We start from the raw sequence: 23,989 nt of genomic DNA on the forward strand, positions 1-23,989 counted from the left end.
TCTGTGAAGATGGAGCCTAGGAAGAAGCTAGACTGAACTATGCATAGGACTATCTGGTCCCCTAAGACTCTATACAGAGCATTAGTCTTGTTTAAGAGCAGAGGATTAAGAAATCCAAGAGCCAGATTCTAAACCTGCCCGTGTGCCACTTGACCTTTGAGAGAGCACGCTAAATAAAAGGCTACAGGATGCTTTCTTGTCATCTAAACCATCATTTTCCTCGTGGGCCTGCTCCCCTGGGCTTCCTGCCTTGGGCTGTATTTAACAAGTAGGATGGCTGGTAGAGCTCACAACAAAAGAAAATGAAGAGAAACTGGCCATCAGTCCACTCAGTGTGGCCAACATAAACAGTCCACAGGTTAGACCTTTGTTCACTTTGGACATTGGTGGATAGTGGATAGTGCAAGATTTTAACTTAAGTGGAACATGTGTGGATCATGTGTCATGTTATCAAGACTGTGGCTGGACCTGTAAGCATCACACAGAAACAGCCTATATCTCTACAGCATCCTCCTTCATCATGCTGGAGGCCCTTGCCGCTGCTGCACGCACTCACTGCAGCCTGCTCCATTCTTTTGGTAATACTGAAATTTACGTTTCAGTAGGATGAATAATTGCACCCAAAAGCAGCAGGTTCACCACCTTGAACCTGTCAATGTTACTTTATTTGGAGATAAGACCCATGCAAGTGCTTCCTCTCTGCAGTTCTGCTAGGTGTGGGCATCCAAAGACAGAGTGTAGTGCTCAGAATTTAACAGACACTCACTCAGCTTCTTCCCAAGCCTTCTAGTAGGAACCCAGAGCCAGCTTGCACCTGTATGATTTCTCCTGTCCATTTCCCGTTGATAACCAACCACCTGTTTTCCCATGCATGGCTTTCAGCAACTTCGTGCATTTTTGTTATTATTGTTAATGTTTTACATTTTATTGTAGCTGGAAACTTGAACTTGTCTCTGAGGAAGTAAAGGAAAAAGTAGATATTGGGAGAAGTTTTTTGTCTTTGTTATGCTTTCCTTTTTTGTTCTATTCAAGAGCTTCATTTTATAGCCAGGTTCAGCTATTATCTCTTGTGAAGAATAAAAACTAAAATTTAAAGCACTCTCCCTTGTCAGTTATCAGTTACTTCCAGGACATCTTTGAAGTTTTTTTGTTTTTGTTTTTTCCGAGACAGAGTTTCTCTGTGGCTTTGAAACCTGTCCTGTAACTTGCTCAGTAGATTAGGCTAGACTTGAACTCACAGAGATCTGCCTGCCTCTGCCTCCCGAGTGCTGGGATTAAACACATGCGCCACCACCATGCGGCTTCTTCGAAGTTCTTGCTCAGTTTGCCCTGGACCACTGGTGACTACTTAGAGAGTTCACAGGTAGGTAGGTTTTCAGCTTCCAGAAAATCAGTAGTTATCATATGATTCTCAGGGGCATCTGACAACATAAAAAAGTTTCTTTACCTATTTCTCACTTATCTACTTTTTAAAAAATGTTTTCCTTAAGTCTTTGGATTCACATTCTGAATGTTTTCATTCAACTGTAGATTCCAAGAAAACTTTTTAGAAAGTTTATTCATCATCAAGATTATTATTAGTGGTGGTGGTTTGTGTGTGTGTGTGTGTGTGTGTGTGTGTGTGTGTGTGTGTGTGTGTGTGTGTAATGTGTGTGTGAGAGGTGGGGTGGGCATGTAAGCACCACGCCCATGTGTACTTTAGTAGCATCTTCAGGAGTAGCATGCATTCTGTCCTTCTATGGCTTCTGGGTGTTATCTATGGTTATGAGACTTGCATGGCAACTGCTTTCACCTACTGAGCCATCTCGCTGTCCCTTTCTTTCAGACTAGGTGATGTATAAATGAAATGGAGGAGTAATAGAGATGGCTCAGTGATCAAAAGCCCTGGCTGCTCTTCCTGAGGACCCAGGTTCAATTCTCAGCACCCATAGGGGGACTCACAGATGTTTGTAACTCCAGTTCCAGGCAATCCAGTGCCCACTTCTGACCCCCATGAACACTGCATGCAAGTAACGTACAGATATACATGCAGGAAAAAACGCATACAGGAACTGAGAAAAGGGCAGTGTTTGATGTGTATGTTAAACATGGAAATAAATTTGGATTTCTGGTGAGATGAATATGTAGGTCTGTCTCATCATTCAGGTAGGTGGTGAAGTTCAGCCATAGAGAAGGACCAGGGAAAGGAAATTTGATTGATTTAACCTTCTTTCCAGTCAGAGCAGTAATGTGTAGTTAGTTTATTCACTATTTCTGATGATGGTATTAAATCCCTATGACTGTAGAATAAGATGTCTTTGTGCTAAGAGACTGTAGAATAAGATGTCTTTGAGCTAAGAGAAAAATGTTTCCCTGTAGTCACTGAATTCCGTGGTCTTGGCCTAAGAGAATTGGGTGGGAGGATGAGGAAAAGAAGTTGTTCTGATAGAATCATTCTTAGCAGTCATTTCTACAAGAGAAGTGAAGCCTATTCTAGCCAGCTGCTCAGTATCTGAAGATTCTGGCTTGCCGAGAGGAGCTGGGAAAGCAAGGGGAGCAGACACACCAAGGAGAAATGCTATCTGGAAGACTCCTTTCCTTCCCTCCATTCTTTGAAGTCCTTCTGGCAAAGGAGAGACAAAAACAAAAGATCTCTCCACCTAAGAGTGAAGCCAGAAGGCTTTGGACTCCAGCCTGGAAAGGGAATGAATGGATTGCCCCAATTAAAATGCAAGGAGCCTGTAGGCACAGTGGAGTTAGGGACAAAGATGTTGCCCTCAATGGTAGAGCTTTTATTTTTAGGACATTGAAATGGCCAGAGCCTTGCCCTAGGGAGTTTAGCGAGGCCAGGGAATTGTTAGCTCACCTTGATGACCTGGTCACTTATTTTATTGCGCACTGAAGGGGCCCACGGGTCACTGGAAAGCCAGGAGTGGCACCTGATCCAGAAACAGTTCCAGAAACGCTTAGATACATCAGCGGCACAGCCGGCTCTTGGACTTTTAACTAGGGCAGGAATTGAAGTGAATAAAATCCCATCGTGGCTGGCCTAGGAAAAAGAGGCACATGATTTCCTCTAGAAAAACATGATGGAGCTTGCCTAGCCTCATGGCCCTAGGCTCCATCCCCAGCACTGCAATAAATGAATACAAATGGAAAAAAGCCCTTTTATTACCATGTGTTGAAGAAAGTAAGTGAGCTAATGTTCAATTCTTTGGATGTGAGAGCTGAGGATACTAGCAGGGAGAGGACCAATCAGACGATTCCCCTTGACTCTATCCCATGAAAACCCCTGAAATGTGATGGAAGTCAGATATAGGATACATCTCCAACTTAATAAGACTATTTTCAGTTGGGCCATCTTAGTAAATGTTTGATGTCAGAACTTTAGATTGCCAAAGACTTAAGACCATGTTGTCACAGAACACTGTCCGCATCTCAGTTTGTGTGTGTGCCGTGGTACAACATTATATGGGGCTGGAGAGATGGCTCAGCAGTTAAGAGCACTGGCTTTTCTTCCAGAGGCCCCGGGTTCAAATCCCAGCAACTGCATGGTGGCTTACAACCACCTGTAGCTCCAGTTCCAGGGTGTCTTTGCCATCTTCTGACATGGGCACTAGGCACACTTGTGGAGTACATATATATACACAGAAATATACACATAAAGTAAAATTTTAAAAATTAAAAAAAGTTTTTTTAAGAAAACTTGTTTGCTGAGCCCTATGCTTGCTGCTCAGACAGTCTGCTAAGCTATGAGTAGAACGAAGGGATACAATAAATAAATAAACTTCTAGAAAGTCTGTCCAAACTAAAATCAAGTCTTCGTATTTTTCTTTAAGAGAAAGATTTTGAGAATGAAGCAAAACCCAGCTGCTGTTTTGTTCATGTTGAGCCCATTAGCTCTAGTTCCCAACTTTCTGTAGCCACAAACATCTGACTGACATTTGGCTTTAAAATTCCATGCAAAGAGCGTAGTGGTCAACTTAACCTATCCCCTACAATCTTCACAAAGATTCTTTCCGACCAAAACCAATTTCACCCATGCACAAAGTGCATTGCACGTACTGACTGTGTTTAAAAACGCTGACAGATTGACGAAGAGAACAAAGTTCACCCTCCAAATTTTAGAAGACGGATATGAAGGCACTGTTATCAGCAGCGGCTTCCTGTCCCTCATTATCCTGTGTGCTGACCTTCCTCCACGGACATGACAGTTTCTGCTGGAACCGGGGCTGAATTGAACCCATTATGCAGATACTGCAGGATATGAATATTTAAAAACATTTCTCAAAACCCTTTCATTTCCGGAACATTTGTCCCACAGCCCAAGCGAAACACTAATATTCCCTTATCCTTCATATGTCCTCTATGAGCTTGGGCTGAGGCCTTCCCATTGTGTCTGGGGTAAGCTAATTATTTGGGGCCAGAGAAAGAGCCATTTGTTTGGGAGGAGGATCAGCAATGATGTCAGCTGTGTAGAAAGAGGCCAGAGAGATTTCATCTTCGAAGCTCGCCCAGTGGTTCATTCTGGCTGCTGGGGGTGGGTGTTGGGTAGGGGTGAATATGGAGACATGCATATGTATTTCCCTCCTCAATAGAGGCACTCTTATTTTCTTAGTACCTTGAATTGTTCTTTGCTACTAGATATAATTGATGACCTTTCCGGAAGACATACCCAGGAATAAATCTGAAACAGAGTGGGTCCCGCCTCCCTCACCGCTCAGCCTTGCTGGTTCAGACACATTGACTGCCGCTAGCACTGTTTCCTCTGCCTAGAGGCTCTCCCTCCAGTTTCTCACTCAAAATCCCACACATCTGTGGCCTCCTTAGGGAGGCTGAGAGCATTCCACACCCCACCCTCAAGCTAGCTTTCCCTTGGAAATTTACCAGCTGAATGCAGTCACATGTTTATTCCTTTACTTTCTTTTTCTTTAGTCAGTTTCTTGATGGAGTATAGTTATGAAGAAACAGGGTATTTGTCTGGTTTTGTTTTGTGACAGGTCACAAGTAGCCCTTCCTCTACTTCCCCAGGGCTGGAGTTACAGGTGTGTACTTGGTTTATGTGGCACTGGGGATTGAACCCAGAACTTTGTACATGTTAGGCAAGTACCCTACCAATAGAGATATACCCCCAGCCTGATAAATAACTTTGAGCTATTTATATTGATAAATAGCTTAAGCAAAGATACTAAGACAGTGGTGCTGAGGTGGGCGGTAGTAACGCACACCTTTAATCCCAGCTCTCAAGAGACAGAGGCAGGCAGATCTCTGAGTTCTAGGCCCTAGTTCCAGGATAGCCAAGGCTACACAAAGAAACCCTGTCTTGGGAGGGGGTGGTGCTTAGGAAAAGGACAGTATACAACCCAAGACATGGGTAGCAGGTTTCTCAAAAGAAGACTGGTTTCATTGTCTATCCACTTGAACAAAGAACTTCATCTCTCTAATCCATCCTCTCTCCGAGAATGTGGTATGTGGATTTAGGTGCTTACTTAGTGTCTGTTTGATTAGTAAATGAAGATAGGAGGGGTGGGTATGAAACCCACTGTGGACTACCTGATGGCTCCAGTGATGGGAATAACAGGTCTACCCTTAGTTAGACCAAAGAGATGGCATCCTTGGTGAAGTCAGTCATCATTGTTGTTATTGTTATCACCACCACCACCACCATCATCGTCATAGTTGTCATTCCTCCACTTTCTCACTACTGTTATAGTTGTCAGTCTTCCTCCCCTTCTTCCCCACCTCCTGTTCCTCTCCCTTCTCCTCCTCCTCTCTTTCTTCTTCAACAAAATAGACAAAGAAATTGTGCCAACCTGTCATCATGCCCTGATTAACTATTATCATTGGTTCATAATTTTTCATCATCATATACTCAATATATATATGTATACATGTCTCTCTCCATATATATGTATATATAGTAACACGTGTACACACATACTTAACATGTGCACATAACAACATAACACACGTGTATGTACGTATATACAGATACATCCATGGATATACATGAACATATATTTTCCTGGGGGCTGCCTTTAAAAGGAAGTATACTTAAAATTATCCTCTGTAAGTTTTATTTATTGTACTGAAAGGTACTATCGTGCCACGGGTAAAGGAAAAAGTTTTAAAGGTGAATTTTTCTCTATCTTTAAACATTAAAATTCCAATATTCTGTTCCAGAGAACATTCAGCAGAATTTGTGGCCTCTCTTACCATCTGTGGAACACAAAACATAATAAACTACCTGAACATGCATCAATTAACTAGTGCCTTCATGCGAAAAAGTATTTAGGTGTTGGGAATGCCGTTATGAGACAGCTGGACTCAGGACTCCCTGCTCTCCCTCAATTGTGCTTACTAACAATTGGGCGGTCTGTTCCTAATGGGCCTTCTAGAGATGAACAAGAGCTCCCCTGAACCAGTGCTGGGGACAAGCGCTTCATTTTGCCACTCTGAAGTACAGGAAAATCACAATGCATTAATATCTGTTTTATATCCATGGCTGAATTCTCAGCATTGAAAAAAAAATTACATGTAGCCCTTGTGATTAGATGAAGCGGTGGAAGACTGGCCTAGCAGGAGCGACAGCTTGGAAGGGTAGCTGCGCTCTGACAGGAGCAAAATGGGAGAAGAGACAGCCGTGCAGCAGGGGAGTCCTAGAGCTTCAGGCATGTAGATCCGTGGACAGGGTGATGAGGATTTTGACTTTTATTACGGATGCAATAGCAGCTATCCAAAGAGGGACAATTCAAAAAATAACTATTAAAATGCTGAGGCTTCATTAGCTGTGATTACCCATATAAGATCTGCATAACCTTGGGCTTCTCAACACCCTGTCGTGGAGAGAGGGGAGGCCCCACCCCCGCTGAGGATGTACACAGTTAACTGTGGCTTTTTTTCCCCCAATGCTGTAGCCACTGGTAAGGTGCCCATGCTCCTGTAAACAAGCCCTCATCCATACTCCTGTAAATCACTAATGGAAACACACACATATACGGGGGCGGTGAGGGTCATATGAGTAGAACAGATGAGGGACTAATAGAAAAGAAGAAGGGAATGAGCCTGTGTGGGAGGGGAGCAGGAGAGAGTTGGGAGGGTGAATATGATCTAAATACATTATGTATATGCTTGAAATGTTATAATGAAACCCATTATAATGTGTAATTAATATATGTTAATTAAAACACACCCTCTGTGGCTTGCCATAGTGTGACCGTTGAGAAGGGTGTGGTTGGACGTGCTAGAGAGGCCTCAAACTTATCCAAATGAGAGTGTGGTGGCTGGGCTGAGGATATCAGCATGGTAGCCAGAAATAACCAGATCCCACAGCTTTTGAAAGTAGATCTTGACACAGAGGAAATTCAGAGAATCATTAGATCTTACTACAAACGCCTGTATACCACAAAACTGGAAAATGCAAAAGAAATGGACATTTTTTTAGATAAGTACCATATACCAAAGCTAAACCATGACCAGGTGAACGATCTAAATAGACCTGTTAGTCGCGAAGAACTAGAAACTGTTATCAAAAATCTCCCTTGCAAAAAAAGCCCAGGACCAGATGGTTTCAATGCAGAATTCTACCAGAACTTCCAAGAGCTAATACCTATATTCCTTAATGTATTTCACAATATAGAAACAGAAGAGTCATTGCCAAATTTCTTTTATGAAGCTACAGTCACTCTGATACCAAAACCACACAAAGACTCAACCAAGAAAGAGAATTACAGGCCAATCTCACTCATGAATATCGACGCAAAAATTCTCAATAAAATACTAGCAAACCGAATCCAAGAACACATTAGGAAAATTATCCATTATGATCAAGTAGGCTTTATCCCAGAGATGCGGGGCTGGTTCAACATACGCAAATCTATCAATGTAATCCACCATATAAATAAACTGAAAGAAAAAAACCATATGATCATTTCATTAGATGCTGAAAAAGCATTCGACAAAATTCAACACCCCTTTATGATAAAGGTCTTGGAGAGATTAGGGATACAAGGGTCATACCTAAATATAATAAAAGCTATATACAGCAAGCCGACAGCTAACATTAAATTAAATGGAGAAAAACTCAAAGCCATCCCACTAAAATCAGGAACACAACAAGGATATCCACTCTCTCCATACCTCTTCAATATAGTGCTTGAAGTTCTAGCAATAGCAATAAGACAACATAAGAGGATCAAGGGGATTCATATTGGAAAGAAAGAAGTTAAGCTATCGTTATTTGCAGATGATATGATAATATACATAAGTGATCCCAAAAACTCTACCAAAGAACTACAGCTGATAAACACCTTTAGTAATGTGGCAGGATACAAGATCAACTCCAAAAAATCAGTTGCCTTCCTATACACTAAGGATAAGGAAGCAGAGAGGGAAATCAGAGAAGCATCACCTTTCACGATACCCACAAATAGCATAAAATATCTTGGGGTAACTCTGACCAAGGAAGTGAAAGGTCTATTTGACAAGAACTTTAAGTCTTTGAAGAAAGAAATTGAAGAGGACACCAGAAAATGGAAGGATCTCCCTTGTTCTTGGATTGGGAGGATCAACTTAGTAAAAATGGCAATTCTACCAAAAGCAATCTATAGATTCAATGCAATCCCCATCAAAATCCCATCAAAATTCTTCACAGATCTGGAGAAGACAATAATCAACTTTATATGGAAAAACAAAAAAACCCAGGATAGCCAAAACAATCTTATACAACAAAGGATCGTCTGGAGGCATTACCATCCCTGACTTCAAACTCTATTACAGAGCTACAGTACTGAAAACAGCTTGTTATTGGCATAAAAACAGTGAAGTCGACCAATGGAATCGAATAGATGACCCTGACTTTAACCCACAAACCTATGAACACCTGATTTTCGATAAAGGAGCTAAAAGTATACAATGGAAAAAAGAGAGCATCTTCAACAAATTGTGCTGGCAAAACTGGATGTCAATCTGTAGAAGAATGAAAATAGATCCATATCTATCACCATGCACAAAACTCAAGTCCAAATGGATTAAATACTTCAATATCAGCCCAAACACACTGAACCTGATAGAAGAGAAAGTGGGAAGTACTCTATAACACATGGGCACAGGAGATCGCTTCCTATGTATAACCCCAGCAGCACAGACATTAAGGACCTCATTGAATAAATGGGACCTCCTGAAACTGAGAAGCTTCTGTAAAGCAAAGGACACTGTCACTAAGACAAAAAGGCAACCCACTTACTGGGAGAAGATCTTCACCAACCCCGCAACTGACAAAGGTCTGATCTCCAAAATATATAAAGAACTCAAGAAACTAGACCGTAAAAGGCTAATCAACCCAATTATAAAATGGGGCACTGAGCTGAACAGAGAATTCTCAACAGAAGAACTTCAAATGGCCAAAAGACACTTAAGGTCATGCTCAACTTCCTTAGCGATCAGGGAAATGCAAATCAAGACAACTTTAAGATACCATCTTACACCTGTCAGAATGGCTAAAATAAAAAACACCAATGATAGCCTTTGATGGAGAGGTTGTGGAGAAAGGGGTACACTCATCTATTGCTGGTGGGAATGCAAACTTGTGTAACCACTCTGGAAATCAGTGTTTCGGTTTCTCAGGAAATTCGGGATCAACCTACCCAGCAATACCACTCTTGGGAATATACCCAAGAGAGGCCCTATCATACAACAAAAGTATATGCTCAACTATGTTCATAGCAGCATTGTTCGTAATAGCCAGAACCTGGAAACAACCTAGATGCCCTTCAATGGAAGAATGGATGAAGAAAGTATGGTATACATATTAGAGTACTACTCAGCGGTAAAAAACAATGACTTCTTGAATTTTGCATACAAATGGATGGAAATAGAAAACACTATCTTGAGTGAGGTAAGCCAGACCCAAAAAGAGGAACATGGGATGTACTCACTCATATTTGGTTTCTAGCCATAAATAAAGGACATTGAGCCTATAATTCGCGATCCTAGAGAAGCTAAATAAGAAGGTGAACCCAAAGAAAAACATATAGGCATCCTCCTGAATATTAACCTTCATCAGGCGATGAAAGGAGACAGAGACCCACATTGGAGCACCGGACTGAAATCTCAAGGTCAAAATCAGGAGCAGAAGGAGAGAGAGCACGAGCAAGGAACTCAGGACCGCGAGGGGTGCACCCACCCACTGAGATAATGGGGGTGTTCTATCGGGAACTCACCAAGGCCAGCTGGCCTGCGTCTGAAAAAGCATGGGATAAAACCGGTCTTGCTAAACATAGCGGACAATGAGGACTACTGAGAACTCAAGAACAATGGCAATGGGTTTTTGATCCTACTGCACGTACTGGCTTTGTGGGAGCCTAGGCAGTTTGGATGCTCACCTTACTAGACCTGGATGGAGGTGGGTGGTCCTTGGACTTCCCACAGGGCAGGGAACCCTGATTGCTCTTCAGGCTGATGAGGGAGGGGGACTTGATCGGGGGAGGGGGAGGGAAATGAGAGGTGGTGGTGGGGAGGAGGCAGAAATCTTAAATAAATAAATAAATAAATAAATAAATAAAATAAGAACGAAAGAAAGTAGGTCTTGAACAGAACTTATGATGGACCAAATAGGAAAAGACTTTAGGGTGACATGAATTTTATCCTGGGTAGCCGAAAGGATGAAGGGGCTGTTTGAAAGGGATGGCAGTAACCTAGTATAGGATATGTAGAGTGAGAGATCTGATGGCGACATCAAGTCGGTTGAAGCCTCAGGATATGCTGTCACATTCGTACGTCAGCTGCTACTGTGTGATCTGTTTCAGGTACTTCTTTGTATACAGTGCTTTGCCATCGACCCGATACCCTAGCTAGGGTTTTACTCTCTTTGGCTCCATGCTCCAGGTGAAAAAGTGGAGTCATGGATGCATTTATCCATTTCCCTCAGCCTGGGAATGAGGCATCTGGGTTCAGAGCCCTCATTCTAGAACTTGGGGTACATACATCTTCACTGGATGGATGTGTCTGAGAAACATCATCATGGCAGCCCACTTTGGACTGGCTCAGGCATCAAAGGTCTGGCCCTGGGAGAAGAGCCATCTAGCCCAGCACAGGGCCTTCTCTCATTTCAGAGAAACCTGTGGCCTCAGGACATTCATTCAGTCAAGCCTGCGTAAAATAGCTCATTCCAGAATCTGAAGCTGGTAAATGAATAGTGGCTAGGGACCAAATGAGAACAGCGTGTTCGCTACAAGGCCTTATTAACCTCCCCACCCTCCTTTGGCTAGCCTTAATTTATCTCTCAAAGGAAATATGGATGTTTTCACCCATAAAGGTAAAGATCGGTATTGAAATCAGCATTTTTGATATGTGGGTTTAATAAATTTTATTTATAACTAGGTAAACACAAACGGATTGTTCTTAAAAATATATCAAAGTCTGAAGAACAACATACAAGCCATTGCCCCGTTAATAAATGGAGTATTGCCATCATCCATCCGGAAGGGCTTTGATTTCCTACTAATCACAACCTCCTCCATCACGGCCCCTCCCTCAGCTGCTTCCCACCCCCACGCCCCAGGCTCATGGCAATAACTTGTCTTTGTACCTTTTTTTTTTTTGACAGCTTTACAACCTACACATTTGTCGAGGAAGCTGTGATTTAAATTAGTCTGGTTCTGAACTTTGCAAAAATGGAACAGTGTTCTAGCTAGTATTTTGTGACTTTGTGGTTTGTGAGACTTGCCCATCTTCTTCCCTGTGGCTGCAGTCCCTGTTGTTTCTATGCTGTGCTTTCCATCATGATTATAGCATTCTACAGAAGTTCATTTACCAGGCTACGGCTGGACACGTGGGTCCTCTCTACTTTGGCAGTTAACAAAATGCTTCTGTGAACATTCTTCTAATGCCTTTTCTTCCTTTGCACTGAGACATGCTCTCGTAAAGGTGAGCCTCAGATTCCTTATACGACCAAGGATGTCACTGGACTTTTTAAAAAAAATATTATTTTTATGAGTTCTTTGAGAATGTCATGCAATGAATTTTGGTCATGTTCATTCTCCTTCCTCCACCCCTTCCCAGACCCAGCTTTTCCACCCTCAACTCCCTACCCAATTTTGAGTTTTCTCTTTCTCCTTCTCTCTATAGAAGAAAACAAAACCAGTGTGATACAGTTTGTGCCACCCCAACTACAACTGGGGTCACCCTGTTAAAGAAAACTAACTCTCCCCCAAGCAGCCATCAAATGCTAATAGCATGTGTGCACCCATATATTATACAGGTTGGCCGATTCCAGTGTGAAGGCATTTCTCCATGTCCTACCTAGTTAGCTTCAACCATCAACTGGACCCAGCCTAGAGTCACCTGAAAAGGGAGTCTCATTTGAGGAATGCCTAGATCAGATTAGCCTGTGGGCATGTTGTGTGTGTGTGGGGGGGTGTTTCTCTTAACTGTTAATTGATGCAGGAGGGTTGAACCCACTGTGGGCAGTACTGTTGCTGGGCAGGGGATCCTGGGCTGTATAAGGAAGCTAGCTAAGTATGAACCTGAGAGCCATGCAGCCAACAGCATCTCTTTATGGTTTCTGCTTCAAGTTCTTACTCTAGTTCCCTTCCTGACTCCCTTGAGTGGTACATTGGAAGCTGAAATAAACCCTTTTCTTCCCTACTTGCTTTTGATTATTGGGTTTTATCATAGCAATAGGAAGGAAAGCAGAGCACCCTGGGTAAGATCCTATCCTGATCTTAGCCTGTATCAGCATGTTGACATGTTCATTGGCGTCCATCTCGTCCTGTTGAGAAGGTGGTAGGAACACCCATGGCAGACAGGGAGACACTGAGGACAAGGAACGACCACTTTTGAAAGTAATGTGTAGTTTTCCCAATAGCTGTTAAGAGTTTCCCTTTGTCTTTAGTCTTACACGATTCTGAGGTCTACTTTTAGTTACTCTGATTGACATTCCTGGGGATTTCTAATCTGAAAAAGAAATTCTTTCACAAGTCCTGGGAAGTTCTCAGCCAGCAGCGGTTTTTCAGATACTGCCTTCCTCCCATTCTCACATCCTTAGGAACTCAGATATACGGATGAGAACGTCTCCCTGTCCACTGTGGGCGTTCCTTCCCCTCGGTGTCTCCCTCTCCACCGTGGGCATTCCCTCTCCTCAGTGTCTCCCTGTGCACCGTGGACTTTCCTTCTCCTCAGTGTCTTTCACCTTATTTCTTTGCCCTTCACGCTGTCCACTCACTGTTGTATTTGAGGTAGTTTATTTTTCTCTTCTTAAGAAATCCATTTAGCTGTTTCTCATGACTACGTGTTCCTTTCTCATATTTCCAGCTTCTTATTTCCTTACACACACCATATCTAGCTGCACATCCTGCTTCCTAAACCCACTATCTGAATTCTTTGCCGGGCTGACTCTATTTGCTCAGCCTTCCAATATCTTCCTTGTTCTTGTTCATGGTAATTTGATTTTCTATGTACTTTGTGATTTACTACTGTTGTGTTTTTACCACCTTCTTGGGATATTCTGCCTGAGATGGCTAGCTTGTGGGCACTCTCTTCCAGAAAGGGTTAGTATTTTTCTCTCACAGGTATATGAAGCTATGTGGAAATATTTCAGCTGAAATTTAGGCTGAAAGTTTTTCCAATATACACAAATGATGCATTTATCCAATTATTCTTTATCAATAAAAAATCAGGAGTCAGATATTGGGGTAAGAACCTGAGAGATCAGAGAAACAACGGATTAGCCTCCAGTGACTTCCTACCTCTTCCATTCCTTCCTCCAAAAAGGGCCCAGATCCTCTCTAAGCCCTGCCTTACTACTTCCTCAGTCCTCCAAAACCTCTATGGTTAATTTTGGTCAGGTAGTGGCTAGCTTTACCCTCAGATTCAAAACAAACTTTACTATTACTATGTAATCAAAATATCACACAACACACAAATCCCTATGTGGGACCTTACATCAGATTTTTCTTTTTCTCTGTCCCTTGGACCCAAATTTAAGGTAGACATTTTTCTTTGTATCTCTAACTAAAGATAAAGGTATCCCCGATGTACTCCTTTTAACCTCTGGGAATTCTCATTTAGGCATCTGATTTTTTTGTTAGTTTGTCTATCTTGGGTTGACTGAAGGTTCATTCTCCTTTATCATCACATGGGCCATACGTACTCAGACTCAGCAGGGGGTCTCCTGTTTGTTCAGCCGTCCTCAGGGTATGGAAATCAGCTAAGCTTCACTTACATTTCTAGTTTTGAGATTTCCCTTGGCCGCTTGATAGCACCATGCTGTATATATATGTTAATGTTAATATACTTTATCTAAGAGATCTTTTCCGTAGTAGTTCAAAGTCCCTGATCCTCCACCAGGGAATGGCAGTCCTACAACAAACCTATTACAAGCTCATCTTTACTTTCTAGTTGTCTTATTTGTACGAGTATCCTTTTGCTTTCTGTTTGTCTAGGGGCTTTAGAGGTGATGGTCTGGTTTTGACAGTCTGTGTAATACAGACTGTTAGGGAATGGTTTGTCGTAGTTCATCTGACATAATCAGCAAGTGATGAGGGCCTGCCTTGTGTCAGGCAGCATTGTAGGAAGTGAGCAAAACAGACAAAAGGTCTTCCTCCCTGGTGATCTTGAATTCTAGCTGAAAACAGGGATATAGCGGGTCACATAGCAATGATGCTATAAATTAAATAAATAAGTAGAAGGCAGCCTTGCATTTGTGGAGAGAATAGCTCACAGGTGATTTGCCAAGGGATAATAGTTCCATGGAAAAGAAGCCATGAGCCCTCAGTGCAAAGATCCAGGAGTTTCATACATGCCCAAGAAAATAAGGAATGCAGATTCTCTTTTTTTCATTTCCATACTGCAACAAGTATTCCCTCTGAAATCTCGATTTTCCCTTTCTGTCTCTTACCCCAACTATAGCTTCGGTGCTTCAGCTGGGATAACTGACTATATGATCTTGTAGGTTTCTTAATCTCTGTGCTGGTTTGCCCTCCTAATATCAATGGATCAAATGCAAAAAACATTTGTAAAGGTGCCTGATAGTGACTCTCTATGAAGCCTCATTCAATCTATTTTCTCTCTCCTCATCCCAAGTGTCCCCTTGCTTTCTATGATGGCTGCCGTTGCATAGGATCTGAGTGACATCAACGTAAGACGAGTGTGATAGACGTAAGCAAAAGATAACTATTTACATCGTATCCTCTTGGATTTCCATCTCTTCTCAGCCCTCACATTGACCATGCCTTGCTGGACCTGCCCCTCCTTCGACTCTTTAAGAAGGTGCCCTCTAACCTCCGAGAGCAGCTGGACAACCCATTCCGAGGATACCAGCAGTCCTAGTGTTGCTCCTTCATACACGGACCTGCAGCTCCTCAGTGCTGAGGAGCAGGCAAGTGGCCGGGCTTCCAGGACCGACTCCACGGGTAAGTCAGAGTTCCAAGCTAGAGCTCTCTGCAGATCACTTTTGGTGTACGCAGGTCCTCCTTAAGCTCCTCTTTCCCCCACAGCCAGCTTTGTCTGCAGAACAAATACATATGTGGTTGTCTGGTTCGAACGCTAGCATCCTCAGTGGTTTGTAATGGCATCGGGAAAATGGGTAAACAGACTGACTGGTTACTTGGCCAAGGATTCATGTTGGGAAACCATTTGATGGTGTGTATCAAAGCATTGCTCTTTGTTTAGCACAAGTACTGTTTCCCTGTCAATGCATCCTCTTCCAGTTGCTGCTGAGCTGTGTCTAATATTCACGAGGCTGAATCACTCATCCTACCGCCCACACACCTCTCTTCCTCAGCAAGAGGAAGGTGAATCTCAACAGGGAGAAATTAATTATTAAGTGAAACAGAATGAGAATCTGGGTTCAACCTTAGCATCCAGACTGCTAAGGATTATGCAGCCAAATGCCTGTAGCATTGTGCCTTATTGAGCTATGTGACAGCCTGTAATGTCCCATGGTCTCATTTATCAAACTTTGCAGTAGGCATAGGGTGGAAGTCTGGTCTTCACCACAGGTAGACAATGGGTCTGCCAACAAGCAGTCTCACGGGCTCTTTGGGATGGTACTGGAAAGATATATGTTCTTGATGTTCACTGCTAGCTGGTCTATGGGAGAAATTATTCTCAGACACACCCCACGGTGTCAATAGTTTTTTGTTTTCCTTCTCAAAAATATTGTGAAATTTGTCTCTAGGTCATTTCATTTTTAAAGTTTAGATACATTTTTTTTTTTCTCATGCAGTACGCTGGTAGATTCTACAAGCATTAACAGTGATCCTGCATAGAAAGTCAAAGGTTCAGGCAGGATTTGCTTTGGAATTTGATAAAATTGTCCACCAGCGTAGTTAACCAAAGAATTCATCTTTACCAACCATTCTTCCTTATGGCATTTTGTTTTCATAAACATTCCTTCAGCGTGCATTAGTCTCTGTGGCTTATGTGGCTGTTATGTGCCCCACAATTCCATTTCTACCATGGGACAATCTCGTCGGTAGGCGGTACCTGCAGCGGCTGAGCCTGTTAGGCAGAGAGGCTGAGTGTCCCCTTCACCTCTCATTGCCTTCCACTTCCTCCCCAAGCCTTCACAGGGAGGAAGCACACACTCTTTGTAGTGTTTATGGATGCTCAGATTCAACAGCCATTGGTTCAAATCCTGGTTCTGTCATATACCAGCCACACACCTTCACCAATCCTTACACTGTCTACATGCATATATGTATATTGACATGTGTGTACAAGTATGTTCTTATATTTTCACATCATTTTGACCAAATACCTGACAAGAAACAACTTAAGGGGGAGAAGTTTTTAGGGCTCGTGGTTTGAGAGGACATAGTCCATCCCAGTAGGCCAGGCATAGTAGTAGCAGGTGGCTTCATGACGTCCAGAGCATGCGGCAGGGACGCGTCACCTGATCATGTCTTGGTGGAACAGGAAACAGACAGACAGGAAGCAGTGTCTGGTAAATTTCAAGACCTGCCCCTAGTGACCCAATTCCTCCAGCGACAAACACCACCACCTGCTGAGAACCAAGGGGATAATCGTATGGGACTATGGGGAACATTTATTAAAACACTATAGCCCTGAGTGGGGGCGGGGCGGGGTGGGGGAGAAGAGAGACTGTGTGTCTGCGACTCTCAGGATCAGACAGAGGGTCACAGGCATGACAGGCCAAGTGTTCTGCCCTGAGCTACACCTGACACATCTCCAGCCCTAGACCCTTGATATCTTTATGACTCAGTTTCATCATCTGCCAAATAGAAATAATAGCAGCGTGTACCTTACCAGGCGAGACAGTTTATATAGAATAACCTACACGATGCCTGCTTTGGAAGAACTGATACCAGGGATAAACTGCCAAATAGTTCTCATGACTCTCCAGAGGTGCAAATTCAGCCCTTTACTAAGAAATGTGAAGGTCGAACCCAGAGCCTTTTATATGCTAGGCAAATGCTCTACCACTGAGCCACATCTGATCCCAAGTTTGTAATTATATATATAATTTTTTTCTTTTGGGGGGAATGTTTCACTGTGTAGCCTTGGCTGCCCTGGAACTCACTCTGTGGACCAGGCTGGCCTCGAACTCACAGAGATCTGCCTGCCTCTGCCTCCGGAGTGGCTGGGATCAAAGGTGTGCACCACCACGCACAGCAGTTATAATTTTTAACATCTTACTTTTCTCAGTGATATTGTGACAGTTCATCATCAAGAAAAACTTTTTCTCCCAGCACTTGGAAGGCAGAAGTAAGCGCATCTCTATGAGTTCGAGGCCAGTCTGGTCTCCAGAGAGATGCCAGAACAGCTAGGACTGTTACACAGAGAAACCCTGTCTCAAAAAAGTACCAAAAAAGAGAAGAAGGGAGGAGGTGGGAAGGAGGAGAAGGAGGAGGGAAAAAAAGAAAGGAAAAACACTTCCTTCTTGGTTGGTCAGGGACCTGGAAGGAAGCAGGTGGTACACGAGGAAGGCTTATTTGGAGAGAATTCATTGAGAAGGCAGAAGCTGAGATCATAGGAGAGCTCATTCGGTTCTCCCTGAGCAAGTGTGATGACAGCAGCCAGGACAAGCGCTCTGTGTGTTGTCACCTTTGGGTGAAGATGGATGGTGGCACTCAGGTCAGCCTGCGGGACTGTAGACTGCAGGGAGCTGAGTCGGTCTCCTCCCTGACATCTGTTCATGAGTTCTGCGGGGATTTGCCTGCCTCACAGGACAACATGATTTGCCGTGTAATTGTGGAGGAAAGGATTCTGTCACCAGCCCACACTTTCTTCTCCGTTTCTCACCAAGGGGATAATTAGAGGAGGAAAACAAACAAATGCCCCGGAGTTGGTAGATTACAGGAATGGGGTGCTGGGGAGTAGAGATGGTGTATCCTCTAGAGACCCCATTCCAGGGCAAATGACAAGAAAATTAGGAAGAAGCACCACCTTGAGATCTTTCCCTTCTCTGGCACCCCTGTCTCCCCAAGGTCTCCTTTGCCTAGACAAGAAAGGCACACCTGTCACCTTCACCAGGCAGATAATGCTACCACGTTTACACAAAGTTCTTAAAGAGCCAGAGGATCAAGGGAATGGGAGCAAGCCTCTTCCTTTGAACTCTATTCTAAGCAGCGGAGAAAAAGCATGTAATTATGTTTGCAGTAGTTACAAGCTGCTTTAAGTGGTATGCCTAAGCTCTGGTGCTTGCGTGTGCACAGGAAAGGTGTACATTTCAGTGTGAGATTAGAACGTACAGCTCTAGACAAACTAAGAATGTCGGACTGGAAGGTCTGTCAAATGGAGGCAAGAGTTATCACCATCCTAGATGCCTGTGTGTCGTTCATATTTAAGAATCCAGCATTTCCCAACCTGTATTCCATACAGCAGCAGGAACATAAAGCAGGATGCTGGGAGTCCTTGGGTTAGGACATACTTTGGTACCTCTGCTGCAGATCTGTGATATGCAAAGTTCTGAAACATATGTATGTAATTGTATATATACATATGTGAGCATACGTGTGCTTATACACACACATATTCAGTTTTCCATTGAATTATCCTACCTGTCTGGTCAGACGTCAATGTTTGAAAACCCAAAACACATCAGTTAGCAAGTTTTATTTTGGAATAACATATTGGCAAAGAACAGAACTTGGAAAAATGTATAAAATAAACTCCCAGATGAGTTAACTTTATGAAGTTAGTCCTGTGCACTGCTAAACCTCTTGGCCTTTTTAAAAAGAGCTGTTGCTGCTTTAAGTTCTAGACCCAGTAGATGTAAAAGTGAACTTTTTGCCAGGCGGTGGTGGTGCACACCTTTAATCCCAGTACTCGGGAGGCAGAGGCAGGTGGATCTCTGTGAGTTCAAGGTCAGTCTGTACTACGGAGCTAGTTCCAGGACAGCCTGGGCTACTCAGAGACACCCTGTCTTGAAACCTCCCCTGCAAAAGTATACTTTGCTATGCTTCCTTTGTAGTGAGCTATGCATACCTTTTTTATGTAAACTATACATACTTTTGTACATAAAGCCACGGACTTTAAAGCAGATGTAGCCCAGATGATTGTGGTTCATTTGCTTCTAACTGCAGTTGGGTTCTGCCAGAGGCTATCCCCAGACGTGGATTCTTTTGTCTTTCCTTCTCAGAAACAAATGTTTATGTTATATAAAGAGTTATGGACCGAGGTCTTTGAAGTTTTTTTTTGTTTGTTTGCTGCATCTTCCTCTTCCTCCTCCTCTTCTTCTTGGCACGTGCTTATGTGTGTTATATATGCAGGTGTATGGGTGTGTGCACGTGCATAACTGAGAAGTTGATGTAGGTGTCTTCCTCAGTTGCTGTCTATTTATGGAAGCAGAGTGTCTCGCTGGATATGGAACTTGCAAATCCCAGCTGGTCTAGCTAAGCAGTGCCCAGGGGAATCCTCTGCTTCGGCTGGCGTTACAGATAGCCACCACACTCGCTTGACACATACCATGGCGCTGGGCACCCACATTGCCTCATGCTCGCCTGGCAAGAGCTTTTTCCTACTGTACCATCCCCCCAGCCCACAGAGGCCCCACATTTTGTGACAATGTTTCAGTGTATCAGAAGACTCTCTTGTGTGAGAGGCTTACCTACCCTTAGGTGCAGGTCTCTTTACATGGTAGAACTTGCTTTTCTGTCTTGTCCTAAAACTACTGCAGCCAGTACAGCATAAATTAGAATGAAGATCTGAGTCCCAAGTAAACAGTAATTGCCGTGTGCATGAGCGGCCTACAACAATTTTTGTTATTCACAAGGCACAAGTATATATCTTCTAAATTCTTTCATGTAATACACATAGCAGTATATACTATACTTGTGTGAAAAATAAAACTTCACTGTTTTCTTTTAAAACTTCTTCCTTTATATTTCAGAGACAATTGTAATTGTTAAAAATTATAATGACATTAATTAATTAATTAATTTATGTTGTATCTGTCTGTGTGTGTCTGTGTGTGTGTGCATGACAGTAAGGATTGAACTCAGGTCAATCCAGGCTATTAGGTTTGGCAGCCAGCACTTTTACCTGCTGAGCCAGTTCCTACCTGATGATTATAATCTTGTGGCTGGTAGTTTCCTTCCTCCAAATTCGGGAGTAGCAGAGTAGTTTTTTGAGAAAATTATATATGTTTTCTCATTCATGAAAAAACACAAATTTATCCTGACATTTGTTTCTATGTGTTCATTAGTTGTACATTTTGTAGTGGTTTTTCTGTTTCTGTCTTTGTTTTTGGTTTGTCAAGACAGGGTTTCTCTGTGCGTAGCCTTGGCTGTCCTGGAACTCAGTCTGTAGACCAGACTGGCTGGTCCTACTCACAGAGATCCACCTGCCTGTGCCTCCTGGGTGCTGGGATTAAAGGTGTGCGCCACCACCGCCCAACACATTTTGTGTTTTAATTTTTCACGGGTGCTAAGAAAATGCTCCTGCTCCGATGTCTGTTTTGTCTGAAAGTCTCTCTGGAGAAGCTTGAGAGTTCCCCAGTGCACAGATATTAATACAGTCCTTACGTTTACCAGTCATAGAGAACAAAGGAGAGAATTAGGTGATATTTTCCCACAGAGAACTGGTGGTTTGAAAACAGACCTTCGCTCTTGTTGTTAAGGAGAGTTTTACATATAATTTAAGAATATTTCTCTGTATAGAACACCTGTTATGTCCCAGGCAGGAATGTGCGGCACACTTGATACACACATTATCCAGTCTTCACAATCTTAAAAGTCCTCGGTACTATCCCATGTTATAAATGCAGACATAATCCCTAAAGGGGTTTGCCCATACATAGTCTCACAGAGGGAAACACTGCAATTCAACTCCTCCCTCTCTGCTGCTCACCGGCCCTGTGCCTGGCCTGCTGTTAAAGCCAGTGTTAGGAAATACAGTGAGCTGTGGGAAGGAGCACTGACAGAGCCTTCCAAGGCCTTGACATTGCTTTCTCTGCATCTCCCAGGAGCCTCGTGTAAACTTCTCTCATGCAGCTAATTCAGTGGAGGAGAGAGACTCAGGAGTCCCCGCCAGACTGAGGCCATCTAGGAAGAAAGGACTGTGCTTACTTCTCCAGCACTATGTCTGGCACGTCGACATTCCACAGCGGAATTTTATGGAATAAAGTAATTATTTTAATACAGGGCTGAAGGGCCTTCATTTGCAAGCGTATTTTTTTCAGTTATGTAGCTTTAAGTGTCTCTGTTCACTGAAGCACAATTACAGGACTAGGGAGAATTAAAAGGATGCAGTGAGGATGCTGCACACGCACTGAGGATGCTGCATGTGCACTGAGGATGCTGCACATGCACTAAGGGTGCTGCACATACAGTGAGGATGCTGCATGTGCACTGAGGATGCTGCATGTGCACTGAGGATGCTGCATGTGCACTGAGGATGCTGCATGTGCACTAAGGATGCTGCACATGCACTAAGGGTGCTATATGTGCACTAAGCATGCAGAGAACAGTGACTGCCACTCTTCAGCTCGCTTTCCCCTTTGTCCTCAGTCTAGAACCCTATCTTGGTTAGGGTCTCCATTACTGCGAAGAAACGCCATTACCACAGCAACTCTTATAAGGAAAACATTTAATTGAGGTGGCTTGCTTATAGTTTCAAAGGTTCAGCCCATTATCATCATGGCAGGAAAAATGGCAGCATTCAGGCAGACGTGGTGCTGGAGTAGTAGCTGAGAGTCTTATACCTTGCAGGCATCAGGAAGTTGACTAAGACACTGGGGGTGGGTATCCTGAGCATAGGAAACCTCAAGGCCACCCCCTCAGTGATACACTTCCTCCAAGGCCATACTCACTCCAACAAAGCCACACCTCCTATATAACACCACTCCCTATGAGATTATGGGAGCCAATTAGAAATTCAGAATCACTGAGAAAAAAAATAGCACATTCAAACTACCACAAACCCCAGCCATGGATTGATACTATCCACACTTAAGGTAGGTTTTTCCACCTCAGGTAACCTAGTCTGTTAACTCCCTTACAAGCATGCACAGAGGTTTGTCTCCAAGGTGACTACAGATCCTGTCAAGTGGACAATACTAAATCTCACACCAACAGAACAAGATGTTTGTTTCCATAGCGCTTCTTAGTAGCAATGGGTCCCTCAGAATACCATATGTCATTGATACCTAACTGAGGATAGTTACAGACCTCATCAACACATTGTATTGATAGTATTAGCACATTATCACAGTTATATTCATGCTACTTCAGAAGTTTTTTGAAATCTATTTTTAATGTTTATTATTTCAGTATAGTTTTTTGTAAGTCTTACATTCTTAAAGTTAGTGAATTGCCCCGAAAAGGAGTCAATAGGTCTTATTCATTATTTGTTTATTTATTTATTTTAGATAGGGTCTGACTGTGTAGCCCTGGCTGGCCTGGACCTCACAGAGATCTGTTTGCCTCTGCCTTCAGAATTCTGGGATTGAAGGTGTGCACTACTACACCTGGCCCTCAGTGGGTCTTACCAGACTGACAGAGGGTCTATGGAATCCTGGTTTGTTGACACTCTGGTACTTTTCAGTGAAACTAGGTGTAATTTTACCTTAGCTGATTCAATCATTCCACAAACGGGGCTATCTGTATGCTACCACTGGCCTAGGACCTGGCTCTATGAGGATGAACATAACATAACATAACATAACATAACATAACCAATAGCTTTGGTGTGCAAACAGCTGTGAATGTGTCTGAAAGTAGGTCGAGATAACAAGAGGGAGGGAGGGAGGGAGGGAGGGAGGGCCTCTTTGATAGGAAAGGTTAGGAGAATCACAAGGAAATAGCAAGGGGGCAAGGGGGCTGCCTCCAAAGCTGTGAGACAGGAAGGTTCTCCAGAGAGCCATTTCAATGCAGCAGCTTACTGAGCTTGAAGGAAGGCCTTAAAATCAGAGAAAGCATAGCGAGTTCAGGAACTTGGTTCCTCTGATTAAACCATACAGCTTATTCATCCTGAATGGTGAGAGGGTCACCTCGTTAGTGCTCCTCTGGACCATGCTCCCCTCTACAGTAGTAACCTTTGGCCACATGTTGCTAATGAGCACTTAAGATGTGGCTGAGAGAAATAACTTAATTTTTCTTTTTTAATTAATTTAAATTTAAAGAGCTGTAAGTAAGTGGTGGATACATGACTGGCTGGATCTTAAACTCAAGGCAGGGACAGACAACATAGGACTTTGGAGGCAAATTCATACTAAAGAGTTTTAAATAGCCAGGCGGTGGTGGCACACACCTTTAATCCTAGCACTCAGGAGGCAGAGGCCAGCAGATGTCTGCGTTTGAGACCAGCCTGGTCTACAGAGAGAGTTGCAGGACAACCAGGGCTATATAAAGAGACCTGTCTGGGGTGGTGGGGAAAGAGTGAACTATGTCTAAGAGTGGCATCCATTAAAGGTCTGAAAGCTGTGGATGAATGATGTCTGCAGAATTGGAAAATGCTGCTCTGCGATAGATTATATTAGCCACCAGGACAGGATGCAGGGGATGTGGGGGTCCCCTCCATATGCTGTGAATACCACTGGTTAATAAAG

At 43.2% G+C, this 23,989-nt stretch overlaps 1 protein-coding gene across 3 annotated transcripts in view; it reads left to right on the forward strand.

Moving 5' to 3' along the window:
• The window catches only part of Ston2 (stonin 2), a 154,414-nt gene that overhangs the window by 45,940 nt on the left and 84,485 nt on the right, over positions 1–23,989 (forward strand). For 2 of the 3 annotated variants that reach the window (XM_041658385.1, XM_041658384.1), the window contains exon 4: positions 15,192–15,389. The exons of the other annotated variant lie outside the window; for it this stretch is intronic. In XM_041658385.1, the coding sequence (XP_041514319.1) occupies positions 15,192–15,389 (198 nt within the window). The remainder of the gene's footprint in view (positions 1–15,191; positions 15,390–23,989) is intronic. 3 annotated transcript variants of the gene reach the window in all.

Source organism: Microtus oregoni, unplaced genomic scaffold (genome assembly GCF_018167655.1).
Source record: "Microtus oregoni isolate MIOR12 unplaced genomic scaffold, Mior012 000009F_ref0000495, whole genome shotgun sequence".
NCBI lineage: Eukaryota > Metazoa > Chordata > Mammalia > Rodentia > Cricetidae > Microtus > Microtus oregoni.